Here is a 24635-nt window from a genome sequence, read left to right as displayed (position 1 = left end):
ATGCTTTTCTACCTTAATGTATAGTAAGAGAACTGAATCTCTAATCTGTTGGTACAAAAATCTAGTAGGAATGATGTCCAGGACGGAAGAGAGACATGTTTTTGAGGCAAAGAGATTGATCAGGCTCCGAGTATACTCCTGTTCCTGCTTTAATAAGCACTTTATGGCCTTATTTATAATATGGTGGACAATTCATTTCAATATGTTTACTGTATACAGGACAGATAACAGCATTTCCTGAATAAACAACTACTATCTAATGGCATTTTATTCTCCATAGGCATAACAACCCCTCTCTTTGTAAATGTACCTACTGTCCCCTATTTATAGCCACTACCTCCAAACAAGTGGGCAAGGCAACCTCACAACTCAAATAACAAATCTATAACACAAAGGATATACATTGGTTCTGTCCACAATTTCATTTCAGTCCAGGTTTTATTGTTGAGACCTCCTCAGCGTTATACAATGGCCCAAGGGGGAATAACTTCTATTACAAAACTTTATTATGTGTAGCAATATAACCCGCTGATACAGAGACACAAATCAATACATAATACATGGTATTTCTTTTATTACATACATAGTTAAAAAAAAAAACACTTAATGTTCTATTATAATTAATAATAATACAACCCAGCTGTGCAATTTCACATTCCAGTGCCACAGTTGGCATCTTTGGACTATTTCAAATGCTCTTATCCTGATTTTGTTACAATCGATTCCAGATAAGGTCCCTCACAGACTATACTCTGCACAGCCTGCATTCAGAAAGCTTTCTTTTTATTGTTGTATGGACGAGCATCAGAACTTTTGGCTTATCCCAGCCAGCAATGATCATTGGGTTTAGCTAAGAAGCTTGGTAATTATTGTGACCTGGGAGACTGCACTTTAAATTGCTCAAGGTAATCTACATTGCAAACTGATTCTCAGAAACTATGCAGCATTGCTGCTATAAGGCTCTTTGGGTGTGAAGGCACAATTAACGGTTTTGAATGTTTTTTTGTTCACTTAGGCAGTAAGTTATTGTCTGCAAACCAATCATTTCATTCAAACAGATCCCTGTAGTCACAGGTTTGTTCTTGCTGATCACACGGGTATAGAAGCAGCTCCTTTCCCAGCGAAGTAATGGGCTCATCCTGTTAAAAAAGAAAGATGCCCATCAAAGAGAGCAGGAACTGCCTAGTTCACTAGAACAGAACTGCAATAAGATAACAAGCCACGGACAGATGAAGATGCATCAGTTGGAGGAATATATATATAGAATATCACAACATATCCCACATGAATATATTGCTGCTTTAAGACATTCTGGCAACTCAAATAAACAGGTATAAGCTATTGTTGAAGTACTCGTTCATTTTTGCATGATTTCAACTGGATTGACACGGCTACAAGGGAGGCCAATAATGATATGAGCACAGCCAGGTGTGTGTGTGTGTGGAGATAAAAGGTACTTTCCCTGGGGAAAATCAGTTTCTTTGGAAGCACCATCAACCAGGTATGAAAGGTACAACGTCTCAGACTGGATCTTGTAATGTGGGATGTATTACTTAAATTCTGACTCCTTTAGCAGGGATTGGAAACAGCATGAAAAACACCAAGTCCTACAATACATACTGTAATTTTTCATCTTTATCTGAGCCTTTCCTATCCTGCCAAGTCTTTCAGAAGGCATAAACTGCTGAAGCCTTTATGAAAGATACAGTATTCGATAAACAAATCCTCTGGCCCACCATGAAAATCAATTGGAATAGATGCATCATCACATGCCGTCATGGTGAAAAGGAGGAACTCCCTCTTCTCCACCCCAGCGAAAGACAACTCACTATGAGCAGCAATATATTCAGGAGAGGACTGATTTAATATATTCGGCAAATAAGCAGCCAACGCAAAGTTTGTAAAATTAAATTATTCGATTTGCAGATTAATCCATGCAGAACCACTCGGGAAGAAATGCCAAACTGAGCAGAACTAGGGACTTATCTATCAACTAAATACCCTGTTTTTTAATTCCGAACCATAAAGATTGTAGGATTTCTAGTCCCGCAGTTCTAAAAACAAAGAACAGAGCCCAGCAGGCTTTAAATCGAAAGACCACAATAAGTTTATATTATATAATGCTTTTCTAAAAACAAAGTTCTATAATTTTATGTATATAGCGCTTTTCTCCCGATTGGACCATAAGCGCTTCACACACAAAGTTAACAGTTCCACAACAAAGAACAAAATGTAAAGAAAGCTATAAAAGAAACCAAACGCAAGATACAAATATAAAAATAAACACAAATGTACAGAATGAGAATATATAGAGAATGGAAAATTACTGTATTTCATTCTTGGAAAGAAAGAAGATGGCACTCCAGTGGTCTTGGCACAAAATGTACAAATCCTTGTACTTTTGCACTACTTATACATTTTTTTGCCAAGATCACCGAAGTGTCATTTTCATCCCAAGATTTGCTATACCCCAACTCGCTGGGGCTTTCTGAGTAACCGTAGCAGCTCTTCTTGTGAGTGCAGCTACCCTTTCATTTACCAGTATTACATTCTGGACAGGTTGTGGTGGGGACCTCAAACAATTTTACTGTACAGGCAGTCCTCGTTTTACAACGCTTCGCTTTACAACGAATGGCTTATCCAACGCTATGCAATGCATACCTATATTCATTTTTACAACGCCAAAATGGCTTATCCAATGCTCTTACGACGCTTTGCAACGTTGTGTGTGTGTGTGTGTGTGTGTGTGTGTGTGTATATATATATATATGTATATGTATATGTATATGTATATGTATATGTATATATATATATATATATATATATATGCAAATATAGCTGTATGCTCATCTGCATGTCTTAGGCAGGTCTGCAACCCCGCCTTTCCCCATTATCACCCAGCATACAGCACTTCCACTGCAGCAAGGGATTCTGGGAAATGACATGCAAATGAGCACACAGGCAAAAAGTGACACTGTGTGCACATTTGCATGTCATTTCCCAGAATCCCTTGCTGCAGTGGAAGTGCTGTATGCTGGGTGATAATGGGGAAAGGCGGGGTTGCAGACCTGCCTAAGACATGCAGATGAGCATACAGCTATATTTGCATATTTGCTTTCCTGTGGAGGGTTTTTGTCACTTTTTTTACTCACCATAACTTAACTCAGTATTATATATATATATATATATATATATATACACATTCACATAAACAACGCTGCAAAGCGTCGTAAGAGCGTATATATATAATATTATACTATATAATATTATATTATACTATATAATATATTATTTATTATCTTATATTATATATATAATACAGTATATACACTATATAATTTATGTGTGTGCTGCATATCTTATTGCCTGCATAAAATATTTGGTGTATTTTAGTGTTAAAAATGCCTTCAGGAACGGAACCTTTCATTTAAACAGTGTTCCTATGGGGAAACGTGTTTCGCTTTACAACGCCATTTTGAGTAACGCATTGTGTCGGATAACCGAGGACTGCCTGTAAACACAAAACATGTGTCATGTTCTAGCCTGCAGTACCCATGCTTCTCCACCGGGACTGCTGCTGCTCTGCTAACTCTCTCAAGGAACATTCCAGACCCTGAACCTCTTTACCTGTGCGCTACCTTTCAGCCTGCCTATATAAACTTCCCCTTCCTGTCTGTCAGTTCCTGTTTATATTGGGTCCTCCAGCTTGTGCTAGGTTCCTGTGTTTGCTGCTGCTATTGCTGTTATCCTGTTTCTGTTCCCTCGCTGCCGACCTCTGCTTGTGACCTTGACCACGCTATCTGCCGCCTGCCTCCAACCCCTGATTGTGACCTCGACCACGCTCCCTGCTGTTCCTGGCACTGGGATCCACTCCACCCGTTGATCAACCCTTGACAACATGTATCGAGATGTAGCAAGCTTTAATGTCTTCAGTGTCGTGGTTGCCTTGGTGCAGGGATTACTGTTGCAGGGGATCCCATTGAAAATCATGGACCTAACCGCAGCCAGATCATGGCAGAGCCTGTCCTCAGCCCTTGTAGACATTTGTTTGTCGCGGAGCTGGGGACAGTAAGTCTTATTACATCTTTATGTATACTCTTATACCAGTGTGTGGTTGCTGACTTTTGTGCATGTAAATGTTTATTGGGGAAAATATTAAACTAAAAGATGTAAACAAGTCTCTACATGGAGCTTCTTAAAGACATAAGGAATTATTACAATGTTTTACCTTGTGATATTCAATAAGAACAGCCAAAGAGGCATGTTGCACTTGATCCACTCCCAAGAAGCTGTAGGATGTGCCAGATGCATCTATGAGGAAGTGCATATATCCTTCTTCAGAACGGTAGGAGAGAACATAGCCTTTGATTCTCTCACTGACACGCAACAGAAAGCTTCCAGGTACTTCACTTTTTAGAAGATCCTCAGATTCTAGTCTGGATATGATACCTGTTTAGACAAAATGATCAACATAAGCAAAGGGAAACAAACAATTGGATTTAAAGATCATACAGTACTTCCAACAATAAGTTGCATGTAAACATGAAACATGATAATAAAAGTGCACAGAATGGCAGAGAAAACCCAGGGTTGTGTGAATCCGGTATTTAAAGGAACATATTTCTGAAGCAGAAATGACGCGAGTTGTGGAATACAAAGTGAATGATTTTACTTTAACAGCTATGGATACCACAACCTTCCACAAGGTGTCAGTGTTGGAAGTACATATCCTACAAAAGTTTAATTTAACCTTGTATAACTGTATTATACAACTCTATGATTTGAGTGTCCTAAAAACCAAAGCAGAAACATAACGGTGGTTAAGTATCCAACAGACATCATTCATTATTTAATCTGTTATTCAAAGTCTGCGTCAATTAAGAAATTTGATTTCAATTCCTAACCAGAAGCTTTTGAGAGAAAAAAAAAATAAGAAATTGATTACACTCTAAATAGTATTCAGCAGTCCGTTTTAATTTGATAATTGACCTTAACGTTTTACAATATTCGAATAAATTATATGTGCTGTCTTTTCAGAAACTTTGATATGGGCATCAAAACTTAATTTCAAACAGGTTGCCTCTGTTTGTCAGGACAAAACAAACTTTATTTTCTGATCCCTTTTGTGCTCCATAGGCCCAGTGTTAAGTTACAAGCAGATGCTGGGCACTTTGGGCCTAAATCAGTTTATTTTTTCCTCACCGTGAAACCATGGTGCAATGTAGTACCCCGATGTATCCCATCCTGCGTGTAGTGGAAGCTGGTCTTCTTTAAACCATTTTATGATATTTTCACGGGTTGAGCTAGAATCTGATCTTCTCACAGCTTGTCTCCTGTCAGGTCACAGAAATATTGGAGGTGGAATACACTAGCATTAATTACCAAAAAGAAAAACAGGTTCCGCTCTAGGTAAATCTATGGTAAGTTGAAAAACCCACAAATAAGGTCAGTGCTCTGAGCTTCAAGATCCATATAATACAAAAAGAAAAACAAAACGCACTTAATTACAAAAGGATTACAAGAATATTATATTGTAAATAGCTTTAATACCACCGACAATCTATCCAGGGTTGTTGCCAACACCGTTACCATGGATATATACTCCAATACAGATGATGACGTCAATATTTTTTTAATAAAGAAAGAAAATAGAAATAAATCATTAAACATTTTTTTTTAGCCTTAGGAAGAAATAATAAAGTTTCTTAACTCTTGAGAAAAGTAAGCATTGAAACTAATGAACATTTTAATTTTCTAGAAATCACATATTTTATTTTAGTTCTCAACTCTTTCCCCAGAATTCAAAGCTGATGTTTTTTTAAAAGTAAATTCCCCTGTCTTTGCCACCTTCACTAGCAGTAGTTTTGTCCTAGTTTAGTTTAATTCCCAAGGAATTATTTCCCCAAAAAGCCACTCCTAAAATCAGGGTCATCTATACAGGGGAAAGGGGGAACAAGTGTCCCGGTCCCAGGGGCAGAGGGGGGCCTGCTCGGCTGACCCCGGAAGTTGGGCCCGATTTATGTAATCCCAAGGGTCACTTCCTTTGCCAGACCTGAGCGGATCTCTGCCCTAGCGGCTTTGGTCTTTTTCAGGTGAGGTAAGATGAGGATATCAGAAGTAGGTACTTCTTGGGACAAGCTGCCAGCACACATCCCTAACCCTGGGCCTAGGTCAAGCCATCAGTCCTGGGAAAGAGGAAAGCTGCTGGCCAAAAATCCTGCTGTCTATTAAACGTGTGGCGAAATCTTCTAGCTGCACTTTGAGAGTGGAATTCATGCAGCTCAGGTAACCGGTATCGGAACTCGATCGGTGTCAACTGCCATTTAAATCATGTAAACCACGGGTGAATCACGGATTAACCCCTTAGACGCTCAGAAAAAACAAAGTCCTGTATATATGAAATCAATGAATATGGTACTCTGTTATAACCCCACATGAATGAATATAACCTTATGTAATGTCTCCTCCAGCAACAGGCTTGCCATAAGCACCAAATAGTTGAGATAAGGAGACCTATTGTGAATTCAAAGGTTAATGGGGTGAACGATGCAGTACCTTTAGTTGAATCTTCTTTAAGTGATGAGGCTGCTCCTGTTTGACCGACCTGTCATTGCGCGTAGTAAGTCGAATAAAATTGTGGAACTCCACCGCCACGGATAATGAGCTGCATACCTGCCGCCTACCCTCTACCCGCTGATTAGCGGTGGGTGGTCACGTGACCGGCGACCGCGGCGAGACTCCCCGATCCAATACAGGAACTGCTGTGGTTGCACTTGATGAATAAGTGTAGCGCCTCACCGCCACGGTGCATGTATGATGTCTTCACCGCCAACCCTCACCCGCTTGCTCGCGGTGGGCGGTCACGTGACCGGCGGCCGCGACGAGACTTCCGGACAGGGAACAGGAGCAGCTGGATATCAACTATGTCAGCGAATCGGCGTGCTAGCTGCAATCTGTGGAGCATGTAGAATCCTCCCGAAGGGGGTGTTAGCGCTGCACAGCCGAAATGAAGGACTTGCTGGAGACTGATGATAGGATTATAGAAAAACTTTATTGCACATAGTGCAAGCAGATCCTCTTGACGCGTTTCTGCCTAGTTGGCCTTTGACAAAGCGTGAAGAGGATCTGCTTGCACTATGTGCAATAAAGTTTTTCTATAATCCTATCATCAGTCTCCAGCAAGTCCTTCATTTCGGCTGCGCAGCGCTAACACCCCCTTCGGGAGGATTCTACATGCCATTTAAATCAATTGCAGCTTTGTGAATCTTCCCCCTTACTGAGGACCTTACTCAATATGGTGAGATAACAGGGCAATGTGCCGTTACAATGCAACAACTTCCATTAACTTCCACAATTTCATGCAGGGAGGTGGTTATAGTATACCTGCAGATATATTTACATATGCATACAGTAGGTATATACAGTATACAGTAGGAACGCTGCATCACGGTATTATTTGGATTCTTTACAGGTTGTGAGGGAGACTCCTTCTCACAATCCAACATCTTTGCTATACTGCATGTGCATGAATGTTCCAAACCACAGAGGACATAACTCAGATGTATGCAACATGTTCCTACCTGCTTATGTTGCAGTTATTAGGTACAGGGTTGACAAATCTTGGCTTTGGCGGCAGAGGAGGTCTTCTTATCTCTCCACCCCCAAAAGTTTTGGCCTTGTCAGACACATTGCCTTTTGCAATTGACTGCATTGATAGCCTCTTGTAGTCATCCCTGGCTTGTTTAGCTATAGACCTTCGCCGCTCATCAGCTGCTTTTGACTTTTTCACTAGGGGACAAAATATATATACATGTTAATTGATATCACAGACAGACATTAAAGGAGGACACGAATCAAGAATAGTGTATTGATGTCAGAAATGTACTATTCCATCATTTAGTGTATCAAGATTGATACATTTGATACAATCTGTTGTTAAAAACAGCAAACCCAGACATTTTTAACCCACCCAAACCCGAGGCTGCTATTTTCTTGCCACTTATAAAACCCTTAGTTAAAGCAATATTTAACAAGATTGGGCTCTGCATTTTTGTGCTGAAAACACGACTGCTGCAGATGCCATTTCCAACAAGTCGCTGAAAGGAGAATGAGTGGCTCATTGAGTAAAGACACTTACTCTGCAAACAACGACACTGAGTTTGACACTTGTTCAATTCCTGGTGTTAACTCCTTGTGACATTGGTCAAGTCACTTTATCTCCCTATACCTCAGGCACCAGAAATATAGATTGCAAGTTTATCTGGGCAAGGACTGTGTCTAACATGCATATGAGCTGCATACCGTGCACTACAGTATAGTGTAATCGTGAAGCGCTTTGAGTCTAATTGGGTAAAATGTGCTATATGAAATAGTTATTGTTATTATTATTAATGAGCTACGCTTGTTTGTTTTAAAGTTAACAATTTAATCATTTAATTCCACACTGTTTTAAACAGATCACTATATATTCATTGTAAACAACAATATGGGTTACAAATCAGAATCACTGACTATTTTCTGTAGCTTTTGGAGTTGGGAGGTTTTGGATTTTACAGCTACATATATTGTAGATTAGGGTGAAAAAAAAATGACATATGCTCATCAAATGCAACCTTGTTACATTCTAGTAGGGTGAGATACAGTACACATCCCCTATATTTACAGTAATATTGATCCAGAGGACAGCAAGCAAAGAAAACCTGCAAAGTATTTGTGAATTATGTCTCATACGGGAGATATGTTTTTTTTTCATGACTCCAGTAAAGACAATCAGATTTCTGCCTGGATAAACATCGTTCCTACGCGTAACTTATTTGGTATATCCTTGTATACTATCTAACAGGATATCTAACCTCTATTCTACTGTATCCATCATCAGAGTTTCCATGGGTAAGTAGATTCCACATTTTTACTATCCCTACTGAAAAGAACCATTTCCTTTGTTGCTGGTGAAATCCACTGCCCCCTTATATCAAGTGATGCCCCTGTTTTTGAAGAACATAGTGGATTAAAAACAGGTACATACAGTATGTGATCATGAGGAGTTGCATAGGATGTGGACATTCTAGAATGAAAACACTCACTCCACAGCTGTGAAAATTCAGGAAACAATATACAGGCATACCCCGCATTAACGTACGCAATGGGACCGGAGCATGTATGTAAAGCGAAAATGTACTTAAAGTGAAGCACTACCTTTTTTCCACTTATCGATGCATGTACAGTACTGCAATCGTCACATACGTGCATAACTGATGTAAATAACGTGTTTGTAATAGGCTCTATAGTCTCCCCGCTTGTGTACAGCTTCGGTACAGGTAGGGAGCCAGTATTGCTGTTCAGGACGTACTGACAGGCGCATGCGTGAACTGCCGTTTGCCTATTGGGCGACATGTACTTACTCGCGAGTGTACTTAAAGTGAGTGTCCTTAAAGCGGGGTATGCCTGTACAGTAGATAGGATTTACAATAAGTGAAACTGCACTGAAATCTTTAGGTCGGGTATACTTAAATTGTGGAATCAGGTCTGGATATGGACCTCAAGTTCACTTTGTGCAACAAAAAAAATTGTCTTCAAAGAGTCAGACGGTATCTCATAAAACAAAAAAAGGGACAATCATGGATCTAATTCCATTAAAACTGTAGATTTTACATTTACATAATTATTTGACTGGGCCATGAAACTATGTATGTCAAAACTGAGTCAACGAGTGCGGCAATCCTACTCTAAATGAATACTAAGGCTTAATCAAAATGCATGGAAACTGAGCTACAGTAGTTAACATCTCTTAAGAAATTCCCTGTTTCACTCTGCAGCTAGTGACTTAAAAACACTTACAGATATCAGATATCCTTCCTCAATTTAGACAGTAAATATGGAATTTGGACCAAAAAGGGCCCAATCTGATGCTTTTGTGGATATTTGTTAAGCCATATAAAATAATCTTTAGATACCTTAGTAACATATCTTAGCTTTGAACTACAATCAGGGCAACTTACAAGATTCCTGCCATTGTGAATCTTCTTTCTCTAATTTGTGTCTGATATCTTGAGCTTCTTTCCAGTTCATGTAAATTTCCTGAGTTCTCTCTTCTAGTTTCTCAATCTCTTTTTCTTGAGACTTCTGTACCACTTCCATCTTCTGTAAGAAGATAAACAAATGTATTATTTTGTGCCAGAACATCCATCGTTTCCATGAACAGTTGTATTGGTAGAAGGGCCTGAAACAGCTGATATAGTGATATATAGCAGGACCATATAGTACTAGAGTGGCCTTTAATACTAATACAGTAAGTTCAGTTAAATCTGTTGTCTAAACAAACCAAGTATACAGTATAACGTGTAAGGACAGTGGCCCATATTTACTAAACAGTGCTATTCCATACGAAATCTACTGGATCTGGGAGACACTTTAGCTTAGTGCCTATTCTCTTGAATGAGCCATAATGTGTCTTGTGGGCTGGAAGAGATCTTGGCACAGCTTGGTAAAAATTGGCAAGTATTATCTTTGCCAGGCCCTTTATAACTCATTCATATCTAATGGGATTATTCTTCAAACATTTTGGTCATTGGATTTTTTGGGGAAGGAAGGTTCCCAAAATGTCGCTTGAATACATTGTTTACCAACAAGAAAACAGATGAAGGTCATTTCCATGCCAGAAAGAAACACTGTTTCCTTGAAGGAGATGAGGTAAGGAGCAGCCTTACATTACAAGACAGTTATGAAACAATAACATTGTAACTGAAAAAGAACAAAAGTATATTTAGCTCGAGAAGAAAAGCCTAAGAAAATAAACAAACCTCTTCCATATACTAAAAAAAAAATTATATTGTTTACAATACATGTGATTATGCCAAAGAATATATTTTACATGTTAAACTGCCGGATTCCAATCGTGTTTATATATTCTATAGGCACAGCACGATTCCTACTTGATAATTTTATTTTCTATAGTACAGTTATACTGCAAAACGAAGAACAATTCCTGCGCTCCTACCAATTGGGCTAAACAACACTAGTGACATGTTTACATTTAGATCCTAAGTCTATGTAACAAGAAAGTCACCAGGTTCCATCTTTTGACCAAAACATGATCCAAGCCTGCCAACCTCGTCAAGGGGGAATCCGTTTAGCAGGCACCTTCACTTAATATACGCAATTTCTTATTGTTCCGAGGACAAAACTTTGTGACGTATGTGAAAGTGCCCTGAAGGGGTTAAATAAATGAAGCATATGTTTATTTGTGATTTGGTGCAGTTAAAAGCAGGCCAAAGCCAGTAACAAAGTTCCCTTATTATAAAGGTAAACTGTGAGTGCACAAATACCCTAGTGTGAAATATTAATACTTACAGATATCTCTTCTTTCTGTTAGCCATAAACACTCACCTACTCTTCAGTGGAGGGTGATGTGTAGACTGACATGGTGTATAATATCTTTATGCTAATTTGAGAATTGGTAAGGAGCTCTATCCTGAAGGGAGGAGCCATACACCTCCAGGGAACTGCTCAGTAAAAGAGATAACGGGCGAGCCAAAACCTACCACTATAGTTAGAGTAGATGAGGTTGAAAAAAGACATACGTCCATCAAGTTGAACCCATGCTAAAATTAGATGACAGATACTTTATCCTATATCCGTACTTACAGTATATTGATCCAGAGGAAGACTAACAAAAAACCTCAGTGTCGTATCATCCAATGATATCTCATAAGGGGAAAAATAAATTCCTTCCTGACTCCAAGAATCAGATTACTCCCTGGATCAAAATCCTTCCCATGTTTACTTATTTGGTATATCCATGTATATCCATGTATACTTTCCCTTTTAAAAAAAAAAGTCCAACCTTTTTTTAGAACAAATCTATTGTACTGTATCTGCCATCACAGTCTCCATGGGTAATGAATTACACATTTATCTGCCCTTACAGTAAAGAACCCTTTCCTTTGTTGCTGGCGAAATCTCCTTTCCTCCAACCTTTAAGGATGACCTCGTGTCCTTTTTATTGCCCTTGGGATAAATAATTATTTTGAAAGCTTCTTGTACTGACCCTGAATATTTGTATATAGTTATCATATTCCCTCTGACGCCTTTTTTTCTAATGTGAACAAATCTAATTTTGGTATCCTATCTTCATAAATCAGATTATCCATCCCCTTTACTAATTTGGTGTTTCTTTTCTGCACTCTCTCTAGTTCCATAATGTATTTTCTAAGGAGTGGTGGCCAAAATGTTACTCCATATTCAAGGTGTGGTCTTACTAATGCTTTACAAAGGGACATAATTATGTTTACTTCCCTTCCATCCATTGCCCGTTTAATGCAAGATAAGATCTTGTTTGCCTATGCAGCTGTTGCATGACTTTGGGCACTATTGGTAAGCCTGCTGTCTACAAGCACTCCTAAATCCTTCTCCATCAAGGATTCCCCTTATCCCCATTGAATTTGTAAGTCGCCTGTTTATTCTTGTTTCCCAAATGCATAACCTTACATTTATCTGTATTAAACTTCATCTGCCATTTACCTGCCCAAGTTCAGTCTATCCAAGTCCTTCTGGAGAGAAATTACATCCTGCTCAGAATCTACTACCTTTATACAATTTAGTGTCATCAGCAAAGATGGAGACTTTGCTCTCTATGCCAACCTCAAGGTCATTAATAAACAAGTTAAAACGCTAAGGTTACAGTACCAATCCCTGAGATACTACACTCACAACTTTAGCCCAACTTGACAAAGTTCCATTTATGACAACTCTCTGTTGTCTGTCCTTTAAGCAGTTATCAATCCAGGTGCAAATACATTTACTGAGTGCAATTTGCTTTATTTTGCACACTAACCTTGTGTGGAACTGTATCAAAAGCCTTTGAAATATGTAAGTAGACCATATCAACTGCATTACCCTGGTCTAAATTCCTACTAATCCTCAAAGAAACTAATAAGGTTAGTTTGGCATGACCTATCCTTTAAATCCATGCTATTACTAATAGTTTTGTTTTCCTTTAGGTATTCCTGAATATTATCCCATACAAAACCTTCAAGTAGTTTCCCCACTATTGATGTCAGGCTTACAGGTCTTTAATTCCCCGGTTGTGATCTAGCTCCCCTTTGTAAATATAGGCACCACATCTGCTTTACGCCAATCTTGTGGTACTGAGCCTGTGGAAATGGAGTCCTTGAATATTAAATGTAATGGTTTGGTTATTACTGAACTTAACTCCTTAAAAAAAAACTCTTGGATGTATGCCATCAGGGTCAGGTGCCTTATTTACTTTTATCAAGTCACCTATGAATTTCTTCCTCTTTTAACCAATTGTTCATTAATATGGATGTTGTGGCTTCCTCCTGCGGTAATACTATTGAAATTGATTCTTCCCTGGTAAACACAGAGGCAAAGAATTTGTTTAATACCTCTGCTTTTTCTTTATCTCCAATAATCTGCCTCCCATCTCACACTGAAAGGCTCCTATATTTTCTTTTCTAATTTTGTTATTAAAATACTTAAATAACTGAGTTTATCTTACTTTCTATTGCAATCCTTTTTTCATTATCCATTTTTACCTAATTGTATTGCCCTTTTGCAATTTTTGTTACATTCATTATAATTCTGATACGATGCCTCTGTCCCTTCTGACTTTAAGGAAGTAAATGCCTGTTTCTTCTTTTCCATTTCCTTCCCTACCTGCTCATTTAACCACATTGGTTAAAGTGGTTTCTTTTATATTTATTACCCAAGGGTAGAACATGGACAAATTTGCTTTTCTAACAATGTTTTAAAGAATGCCCATTTATCTGACACATTTTTCCCTGCAAAATCATCATCCCAATTTATACTTTGTAGATTAATATCTACAGTTAAAAGTCTTTGTTGAACCCAAGTAATCTGGTTTTTGATAATTAATTTCAATTGAGACCATATTATAATCACTGTTACCCAAACGTTCCCGGATTTGAATATTTGTTATTACGTCTACATTGTTTGATATTACCAAATCTAGTATTGCCCCTCTACTGGTTGTGTCCTGGAACAGGATTACCCATTTTCTGTCTCCCTTTGCAGTTTTGACTATTCCCGTCTCCCTTGTTCAGCTGCCTGTAATTCTCCCTGTTCCAGCAGCTAGCTGCATGTGTAAAGGCAACATTATTGCTACATTTGCCCTTCACACAGTTCTAGTTGGTTGCCCTGACAACCTTCCAATCCTCATAGATAGATTGGTTCAATTCTCCCCTGCCTTTATAGCAGTTACTTTGGTCCTTAGACCCTTCCTGATTGTCACAGGAACATGTGCTTTAGATCTAACTAGCTGGCTTAGTGAGTACATGCTTAGTGAGTACATGCTTCCTCCATTACACCCCTGCAAGGCCAGCCTTTTTTACCGTCCCCCCTTAACAAAGCACCTTCACATAGAGAAGCACTCTCTCACCCCACATTACCATCTGCAAGTACCCTTTATATTTGTTTTTGACTCCCATATTAAAGTTGAAGAAAATAAAAAGGACTCTGTGTGCTCTCAAAAGGGGATGAGTTAAACCACTGGACTCAATCCCACGTGATCCTGGTTCCAGAAGAGGTTGGTTCCTCAATAATTTGGGTCATGTCATTGTCTTTAAGCACCCCCAAAAACCTGTTTACTTTCGTTGTAATGGTAATCTCACTGCACCAGTCTATGCCTGTAAAAGTAAAATCACCCATTATACAAACGACCTACTTTGATGCCTTCTCCATTTGCAAAAATATTTTAGCTTCCTCAATCTCACAGATATTTGGTGTTTATAGCATATCCCTACAAACATTTTCTTTATACTTTTACCTCCACTGCTAATTTATATCCACAAGGTCTCTACATTTTCATCATTCCCTTCAAAAACATCTTCCCTTATAATAGGATTTAGATCCAGTTTAACATACAAGCATACTCCACCTCCTCTTCTATTTACTCGATCCTTCCAAAAAAGGGATTAACCCTCTAAATTAACTGCCCAGTCATGAGTTTCATCCCACCATGTTTCAGTAATGCCTATGATATCATACTGCTCCCTTGCAGCTATTAATTCGAGCTCCCCCATTTTATCTGTCAGGCTTCTTGCATTAGCGCAACTGTGCACAGAGAAAAAAGAAAAAAAACTGCAAGAGAGTGTGTGTCCCAAAAGAAAATATTTAATGGATCAAGACATCAAATTACAAACGAGCCCACGGGCTCTTTTTAGGGTCTTAATATTGCCCAATCTACAATTAGAAAAATGTTGGGCAACAATATTAAGAACCTAAAATACAGATGTATAGAACATGTCCCTAAACCAATTAGAGGGGGCAATAGAATAGATTCATTAGATAAAAGGGAACTTTATTGGATCTTTACCCTCAATACCAGAATACCTAACGGTCTAAATTCAGACTGGGATCTAAGTCCATTTTTACGTTAAATTCATTTTATATGCCGATAGAGGGTTGTATTTCCATTTCCAATGGTCAAACAATACAAAAATAAATTATAATTAAGATAAATAAAAATAATTGTGTATATATATGGTTCTGCATGTGTAAATCACTCTCAATTGTCTCATGAGCAAAATGTACATATATACGGGTGGTATTGTTAGTGTATAGGTAACTATGCTTCATTATTATATTTATATATGTATATATGTACATTTTGTCAATATAGAGTAAGGTTAACATCATTACACATTTTTTGATAATCATTATTTTCTTCTCGATTTCTTTTAGACATTAAATGCATGGTTATGATCTGTACCATTTGATTACACTCTCCATTCTGCATTTAACATGTATTAATTTATGATATATGTGGACTCTTTTATTATTAATTATATTTGAGGTTTTTTTATGTAAGGAGAGTGTATTCTATGGTTCATTGTAGGATGCTTTTCTATTTTGTAAATTATGTGTATGCAAATTCTTTGCATATTGATGGTTTACTTTTATATATATCTTTTTTAATTAAAGTTTTATTTTCATCTGATTTATTTTTTTGTTTAAGTTCAAATCTATATGTGGTCTGAGGATTTTTTAATATGTTATTATAAAGGCATCTATTTTGCCAGGTCTATTTTCGTTAAGTTAGAGGTTATTGATATATTTAGACATATTTGTATTTTTATCTATTTTTTTGTTTTTTTGTTTTTGTCGTTTTGTCAATAAAGTTTATTCATTTGAATACACGCATTTGTGCGCTGACGTCGAAATTCCATGACACGCATGACGCGTCATTCGTGACGCGGTCTGGCACCGGACGGATGGGGTCTGATGGCAGGAAAGTATGGGTATATTAGATACCTGGCAAGGTAAGATCTTTAAGCACCTTGATAAAGAGCTGTTCGCTCGAAACTTGTAGGTGGGGGCCCATGGGCTCGTTTGTAATTTGATGTCTTGATCCATTAAATATTTTCTTTTGGGACACACACTCTCTTGCAGTTTTTTTTCTTTTTTCTCTGTGCACAGTTGTGCTCCAACTTTACTTCGCTCATCTTGCTGCTATCTAAGGAAAAACGGAGGCACACACCGGAGGAGGTATTTCATTGAAGACCACACAGATGTGAGTAATTTACTCTTATACACCTTTTCACTGATCCACTTCGATACATCTGACTGGACACTAGCTAGTGGGTGTTGTTACTTATCTTAGTGGAACTCTATCCAGGTCATCGATTTATTGTGGACTTAGGTGTTGATCTATATGTGATCATTGGTCTGTTTATTCTGTGATACTCCAAGGATTTACACAGTGAAGAAGTCATTTAATGCAGGCTGGCATTAGCCCTTGATCTTTGTTCTAGAGCACCATACAGCTTTTTTTCTACGTTCTTCTTGCATTAGCAAGCATGCATTTAAGTTTTTTTCAGTCTGTACTATTATCTTATCTGCTCCTGCCTTTCTACTCCAATTGGATTTAGTTTTTAGAAGGTTTCAAGAATTATCTGTATTTAATATGGGTGTTTCGCTGCTTGCAACACTCCTACCTGCCCCTGTTCTACTTCCACAAGCCCATACTATTTACGTATTCCCATCTATTTTATTTAGTTCGTTATGTCTCTTGTCCCCCCCCCCCCCACCATCCTAGTTTAAAATCTCCAATTTTTTTATTTAACATTCTCCACCCTAGCACAGAAGAACCCTCTTCATTGAGGTGCAATTCGTCCCTACCATAAATTACACCTCAGAAAAGGAGTCCTAGTGCTCTAAAAAACCCAAACCCTCCTTCCTACACCACTTTTTTAAACCATGCATTAACCTCCCTAATCTCTGACTGTCTCCCTGCGGTACTGCATGGCACTGGTAGTATTTCAGAAAATACTACCTTGGAGGGCCTTGCCTTAAGCTTTTGACCTAGATCCCCGAAATATTTTTTTTGGACCCTCCATCTTTCCTTAACTTTGTAATTGGTGCCAACATGTACCAAGACCATTGGGTCAGTCCCAGCCGCTCCCAAAAATCTGTCTACCCGATCCGCAACGTGCCGAACCCGAGCACCCGGGAGACAACAAACTGTTCAGTTCATGCGGTCATGGCAAAAGATTGCCCTATTTACCTTCCTAATAATGGAGTCCCTTACCACCACAATCTTTCTTGCTCTCTGAGTATCCCAAGTCCCCTCTGTGCTGGAAGAACTATTCCCCGGCCTGCTTACTGATTACTTCTATTTAGAATTTGTAGAATTGAAATGGCAATTGATAAGTACATTTGGGGTGTTGCAATGTGAGAGCTACATTTTAACTATAGAACCTATATTGAGATTCGAAACATGGATACATTGTATTATAAAAGAACAGTGATATATAGCATGTATATACTGAATCACCAAGTGCCAATTAGCAAATATAGGTCACTGCCTTTATATATTGAGTGTTAGGAAGACGGAAATAGATTCCTGAAGAAGCTAGACTCCTGTCCGCATCTTGTTCGAGCACTGCAGAGGTGTCCAGGCCACGGTGATAGCGTGTCTCCGCCAACTCCGTCCAGAGACGAGTTGTCATCAGAAGTGACGGAGCTTGGGAAGGAGACACGACTGAGATTGTGGCGCCACCGATGAAATCCTCTGAATTCATACTATGTTCGGTCGTTTTGTTTACAATGTGAGTGCACTAATATTGTTATACACTAATTTTAAATTTAATAGTTGACATACTACATCATGTGAGTTTCCCTTTTTTCATATACCGGAGAGAGAGAGACTACCCTTTACCTTGCACATACTATCCTACTGGAGATCGCCATTGATGTTTTGAAATCCTGATATCCGATTCCACTATAGCTCCAGTTAGAGAGAACATGTCTCTAACCTGCTTTATATTGAAAGAGGAATATGTGAGCGGACGATTATCACACCTTTTGAAATTAAGACAGTTTACCATACAGGTTACACTATGTTCTTTGCAATTTTCAAGGCTGGGTAGGTTTAGCATACACATTTTTAAGTTATGGTGGATGAAAAAGGTAACAAAAAACTTCCGCCGTTAGCATATAGCCAATAAAAAATATCACTTGTGAGCAAGGTCGAAACAGCTGTCTGAGTGGTTTGACTGGCTTTGCATCTAATCCCATGCTGTGCTTAAAAGCTGTGTTAACAGCAGAGCGTTTGCTTATAAGGGTTCCACGTAAAAATGAATTTCAGGCAAACGGTGACACATTGTGTGCTCATTTGCATGTCATTTCCCATAATCCCTTGCTGCAGTGGAAGCACTGTATGCTAGGTGATAATGGTGAAAGGCAGGGTTGCAGACCTGTCTAAGACATGTGAATGTGCTCACAAGTGATATTCTTTATTGGATATATATATATATATATATATATATATATATATATATATATATATATATATATATACAAAATGCATTTATTGATCTGCAAAAAACAGGCTGTGGCATAAAATTAATTATGGCGTTATTCCCTTTTACATAAACACAGGCTCTAGCTTTTTACTAGTTATTTACCAATCACTTTTATAACTATGTGGTGTGCAGTAATTGCATAATTAAAAGAAAGTTTTTAAATAACAAATATGAATAATGATGTTGAACATTTAGAACTACAACTGTGAACAATAAATATACACTGTATTAAGTCCAGCTGTATGCTGTGAAGTATGCCCCTCATTTTAATCAGGAGTAGCTGATGTAACTGATGTAATGTAACTTTCTGACAAGATGGCGAAAAAATATAATTAACTTACCTGTTCCAAGCTATATTTTTTCATTTCATTGGTGGTAGCTAACAGAATTTCTTCAACAGTTCTTGGTCCATCTGTGCAGGACTAGGGGTTCAATTACATAGTATGCCATTTAACTCAAAATATTACTTCACTAACCTGGTTAGCCACCTTAATACCAAACATGCAAGTAACCCACAATCAAAGAATGAAACTAAAGTATGTAACCCAAGAAGCCCATTAGTTGTACCCCAAATGGTACAGTTATTAATCAGAAAAACTCAACATGCAAGTGAAATCAGCCGTGCATGCTCGAGACTGAAAATGAACATTCCGTAATATTAAGCAATGCTACGTGGCTCCAGTTACACATTGGTTGTCCAGGACAGAAAATAGAAACCCCAAAATATTTGTGGGTCTCACAGCTGCTATTCAATCCTAATGATCTATAACTCGATTCCAACAAAGACTTTGTAACAATCATATGTCTTTCCACATAGTGTAGCCCCCTGTAAACAGCACAGGCAATACCTATCTCCCTTCTACTGTGTTAAGTCCTGTTAAGATCAGGCACCAGTAATCATCATGGGTTTTCCCCCCTCATAGCCCTGCCCTGAGTGGTAGATGCAGGCCTGGACTCTGCTGCAGGCGTGAGCAAGAGGGGAGGTTCTGCTGACATCACGAGAGGTGGGGCTAGCTCTATATTTAGCAGCCAACTCCGGTGAGTTGGGATGTTACGCCGAGAGTCTGCGGTGCAGTCAGTTATGCCGAGAGTCTGCAGTTCAGTTAGTATGCCGTGAGTCGAAGAGTCCTGCGGATCGGTCCGAGGAGTTGGAGGAGACCGCGGTCTCCCCTGTGCAGAGTGCAGGAGCAGAGAGAGGAGTGGATAGATTCAGCTTCCTTTAGTAGAGATGATAGTTATAGACCTGGTGGACCAATGCCCTCACCCCACTGCCTGGGGTGATGGGGAGAATCCAAGCCCCACCGCGAGGATAACCTCGGGGGTGGGCCACGGGGTATTGAAGCCCTAGCCCAGACCATCCTGTCGGAGGAGAGACTTGGAGGGAAGGAGAGGAGGAATTATCTGTGTGGGAGGAGAGCGGAGTAATAAGTACAGCTTGGCTGTTGTTGTTGCGGCTACTGGACGCCACTACCGTTGGGAGTTGCTGATCTGCCAATAAAAGAGACGATCCTTTGTTACCAAAGACTGTGTGTGAATTGGAAGCTATTACCCTGGGACCCAAGGGGTTCTTCTATACAGGTCCTGTCCCATATTCCTGGAAGTATAGAAGATAAAGGCGCTGCACCCCTAAGAGATCATGGAGGCTACCACCCCAGAAGCCCGGTCCTGGCTCCCCAATAACATCGCGGGAAGCTCAGGCCCTCCTGTTCCTCACAGGTATGCACCACACGGCATGTAATCTGCCCTCATGCACCCTAGACACCACTGTAGAGTCTGGGGGGAAGCAGGGTTACATAGTATTTATTTCCAATGTCGAAGTGGGCATTAACAGCTGGTACCAATGAAAGCCAACGTGGAAGACACAGTAAAACTAGTGGCAGATTATATGTAGATGTGTGGACGTTTGTCAAATTGCAAAGTGATTTCATCTATCATACAGTACAGTAGGAGCTCAACATATATTATACATTGTACATACAGATGCAGTCAGATCTATTGTCGCCCTGCCCCGCACATGAGCTGGTGAACTGCAGACCAAGTGCAACCTGATCACTGCCAAGTGCAGAGCAGGGTGAAACTGCCCATCAGGGTTAACATAGCGGTGGTCCCTGCTTATGAATGGGACTCCAGCTGGGCTAATCCTACTGTGTTGCATCAGTCTGGAAGAGCTGCACAGTGAGAGCAGTCAGAAGCAGTCCCTCTCTCTGGACATCTCTAACAGGTGATCACAATGTTTTTATTTTCTAGACTAGTGCAGCCTGTTAGGATTAACACAGCGGGAGTCCCATTCAGAAGTAGGGACCCCTGCTGCATTAATCCTGATGGTCAATTAATCTGGCTGCAGGAAGCCACAAACAGGCAGTGGTCCGGCAGCTTTCAACTGCGGTTTCCTGGCCGAATACTTGACAATACATCTGACTGCATCTGTAAATAACAACACAGATTTATGGCCCAATAAGACAATTGGCAAGGCACGATGCATTTATTCCGAGTGTAATTTAGTAAAATGGGAGCACTTATCTGATGCCATAAAACAGACCTCCAGACTGTTTTTTTTCCACACACTGTAGTTCAAATGACTAAAACAGTTAGGCCTTTAGCTGCCTTACAGCTTAGCACCCCCTTTGTAAATGGTATATATACAGTATATGAAGTATATCCAAATGGATGTATCAGGGGGGAGGACACCAGAATTCACTGCATGAGACTGCCAACACCATGGAGGGAATCAACATCTGGGCTGACCTCAGCTGAGGTCATTTGAACTTAGGACCCCGTTGGTGAGGCTTGCCATTTTGTTTTCCCAGCTGCACCATGGGATTCTTGTTCAAACATGTCCATCCACCTCCACCTGTGCTCAGGTTATTTATACTGCGATTTTATCACCTACACTTGTGAGTGGGCATGTTATGGGTTCAACAACAATCATATGTAAGAAATTGTATATCACTATGGGGCATGTGCTTCTGCTTTTTGTCTGTTTGAAATCTCCTGGAACTGGTTAAGGGCTGGGACCCGTTGCGCCCGGCGGCATCAGCCGCCAGGGGATTCAAGAGAATTGTAATCCCAAGCGGCGACGCGTCACGTGGTGTGGCTGTGAGTCAATGAGGAGAGGAGGCTTCGGGGAGCGGGGAGGAGAGTGTGGAGGGAAAGCAGCGATTTTAAATAAACTCTGCAGCACCAAGGAAGTCCCCCCTGCTCCCTCCCACAGACTCATCTTGGGGGGGGGGTCCCCCCTCCGATTCCCCCCCTGCTCCGATCCCCCGGGCTCTGATTCAAACGTGTGTATTTGTGAGTGTGTGTCTGTGTGTGAGGAGTTGAGGGGCTGAGGATTTGAGGAGCTGAGGAGTTGAGGCACTGAATGGCTGACGGGCGGTCCTGCCCCCCCCCCACGTCATGGCCGCGCCCTTTCCCGTTTTGGCCACGCCCCCCCCCCCCACTCGCAAAAATGGTCCCTTTGGACCGGAAAAAGCCCCAAGTGCCTCTACACGCGCCACCTGTCTTCAGTGCGGGTGCGTGGTCTGAGGCAGCGGGGCCTTAGCCTAACTCCTGCAGAAGCAGCTCAGACCACCAGGATTTGTTCTACTCCATCTACCCTATACCATTACAATTTCCTGGCAACTGATATATGATTTTCCACCTGTTATTATTGTTTTATTAATCCTTTAGTGCTGATATAGATATATATATAGATAGATAATTAAGATAATCTTAATTTCAAAACATTGGAATGTCTTATCCATGGACCCTGTCCTTAAAAAATATGTGTATTCTGGTCCTACTTTTGTATATCGTAGAGCGAGAACAATTGGATCTCATGTTTCACCAAGTGAACTCAAATCTTCTGGTCTCAAAAAACCTTTTATCACTAGGGGTTCCTTCAAATGTGGCTCTTGTAGTGCATGTAAACACATGAAGCCTGCCAAAAGTTTTTTCCAGTTTGCCTTGCCACCGCCACATGGTGTGAATATATTACCAAATAAGGAATTTAAGATTAACAGTTTTATAAATTGTAAAAGTCAATTTGTGATTTATCTAATAACATGTGGTTGTGGCAAGAGGTATGTGGGGAGGACGACTAGAGCCCTTAAGGTCAGGATATTAGAGCATTTAAGGCTCATAAAATTGAGAGACACTAATCATCCAGTCTCAAAACATTTCACTGAATGTGGTCAGGGAGGAATTAATAATTTTTCCTTTTTGGGGATTGAATCAGTTATTTCTAAATCTAGAGGAGGTGATCATATCAACCTTCTGGACCGTAGGGAGGCGTATTGGATCTTCACTCTCCAAACGCGCTTCCCTATGGGCTTGAACATTGACTGGCAACTAACACATTTTTGTAAACATTTTTGTGATAGACGTATTATGGTGTAATTAGTTGGTAATACAGATTAAATAAGACAATTGTCATTATATTGGACATTATATTCTTATCATTATAACCTTTGAACCTAAGCCTTATCATGCAAATATTATGCCAATATGTAAGCTTAAATTGTTCTTTGATGTATCTTGTGGATAATACTTTATATTTTATAATGGTTGTATTTCCCTGGTTCCTATGATTTAGGTACACAATCTGTGTTATGCAGTATATGTGTGTAATATGTCTTTAAATTTACTTTTCTTGCACATTTTTTTAATCATGTCTAGAGGTTTTTAATTTTAACTTTTTTTTGTATATAACTTAGTTGCAACACAGCTAGTTTTTTAATCCACCTTGTTCATGTTTTTTCTTGATATAATAGTACCCTTTATTAAGCATTAGTTTAGTATAATATAGCTTTATTTCGTTTAAATATGCTTGTCCAGTTAGCAGCAATGTATTTTGTTCTGCTGGAATGGTCAATAAAGCTTTGTTATTGTGTTCCTATGTTTGCCCACATCCAAGATGGCCACACTGCCTTTGGTACTTCCTTTTGCCCTTAGATCGGCACTGAGTCGCTTTGTTATGACGTCATCAGGTTCTGATTTTTGGCGCGCAACGGCCCACAGGTAAGAGGGTATATAATGGATGTTATCACATTGTGTTTTATCCTTGAAAAAGAACGCTGCGATGTTCGAAATGCATTGGATGGGTCTTTTGTCACATTAAAGTGCCCTTTTAATTATTTTTTTGTCCTGGGTTCTTCCTGCTCCGTTTGTGCTGGTGCGCTTTTTGGTCTCCCTTTTCCCTGAGTAAGGGGGACAGCTGTGTGGTTGCTGCAGGGAAATTGTGAGCTGGTCTCCGGTGCTCCGCCATTTTGTTTGTGCGCGCGCATGCACAGGGAAGGCTCGCGTTTACGCAGATAGTATCTAGAGTTGCGGTGGCTATCTTTGTACACCTGGCGCATGCGCAGTATAATGCCAGTGGTGGCCATTACACCCATAGATTCACTGGGAACTACAAGTCCCAGCAGCCTCAGGGCTGCAGACCACATGTTGCCAGGCAGCTAATAGGGCGATGACCGTGATGAGCAGGGTACAGAAGAGGGAGGTAGGGTCCTAGGTGTCAGTAGCCCTGGGACTAGGCCAGCTTTCCCCTGCAGGCCCCAGTTAGTCCCAGACTCACAGTAGGCACCTGCAGGTGTATAGGGAAGCCCATAGTTAGGGACCCTTTTTCCTGTGTTGTGCAGTATCAGGGACACAGTGTCTACGCCACGCAGTGACGCGTAACTTGTGGTCTGGGATCAGACCACCTACGTTCAGAGACTATCTATGGTGGGACGCTCCTGCTGGAGACCACCTCACGCAGAGGCAGAAGGCATCGTTGGAGAAGACTGCCCGTTGACTGTTCAGCTACACCCGGCT

General features: G+C 40.0%; 1 protein-coding gene across 2 annotated transcripts in view; it reads right to left on the bottom strand.

Moving 5' to 3' along the window:
• Positions 1-419: 419 nt before the first annotated feature.
• Positions 420-24635, bottom strand: part of SH2D4A (SH2 domain containing 4A) — a 127875-nt gene continuing 103659 nt past the window's right edge. Inside the window, exons 5-10 of one of the 2 annotated variants that reach the window (XM_075605256.1) lie at positions 19184-19264; positions 9999-10140; positions 7581-7788; positions 5203-5333; positions 4229-4449; positions 420-1139 (exon numbers count right to left, since the gene is read on the bottom strand). In XM_075605256.1, the coding sequence (XP_075461371.1) occupies positions 1047-1139; positions 4229-4449; positions 5203-5333; positions 7581-7788; positions 9999-10140; positions 19184-19264 (876 nt within the window). In that variant the 3' untranslated portion in view covers positions 420-1046. The remainder of the gene's footprint in view (positions 1140-4228; positions 4450-5202; positions 5334-7580; positions 7789-9998; positions 10141-19183; positions 19265-24635) is intronic. The other variant, XM_075605263.1, reaches the window with a different exon arrangement.

The sequence above is a fragment of the Ascaphus truei genome, chromosome 1 (genome assembly GCF_040206685.1).
Source record: "Ascaphus truei isolate aAscTru1 chromosome 1, aAscTru1.hap1, whole genome shotgun sequence".
Classification (NCBI taxonomy): Eukaryota; Metazoa; Chordata; class Amphibia; order Anura; family Ascaphidae; genus Ascaphus; species Ascaphus truei.
This window is presented reverse-complemented; position numbering and strand designations above follow the sequence as displayed.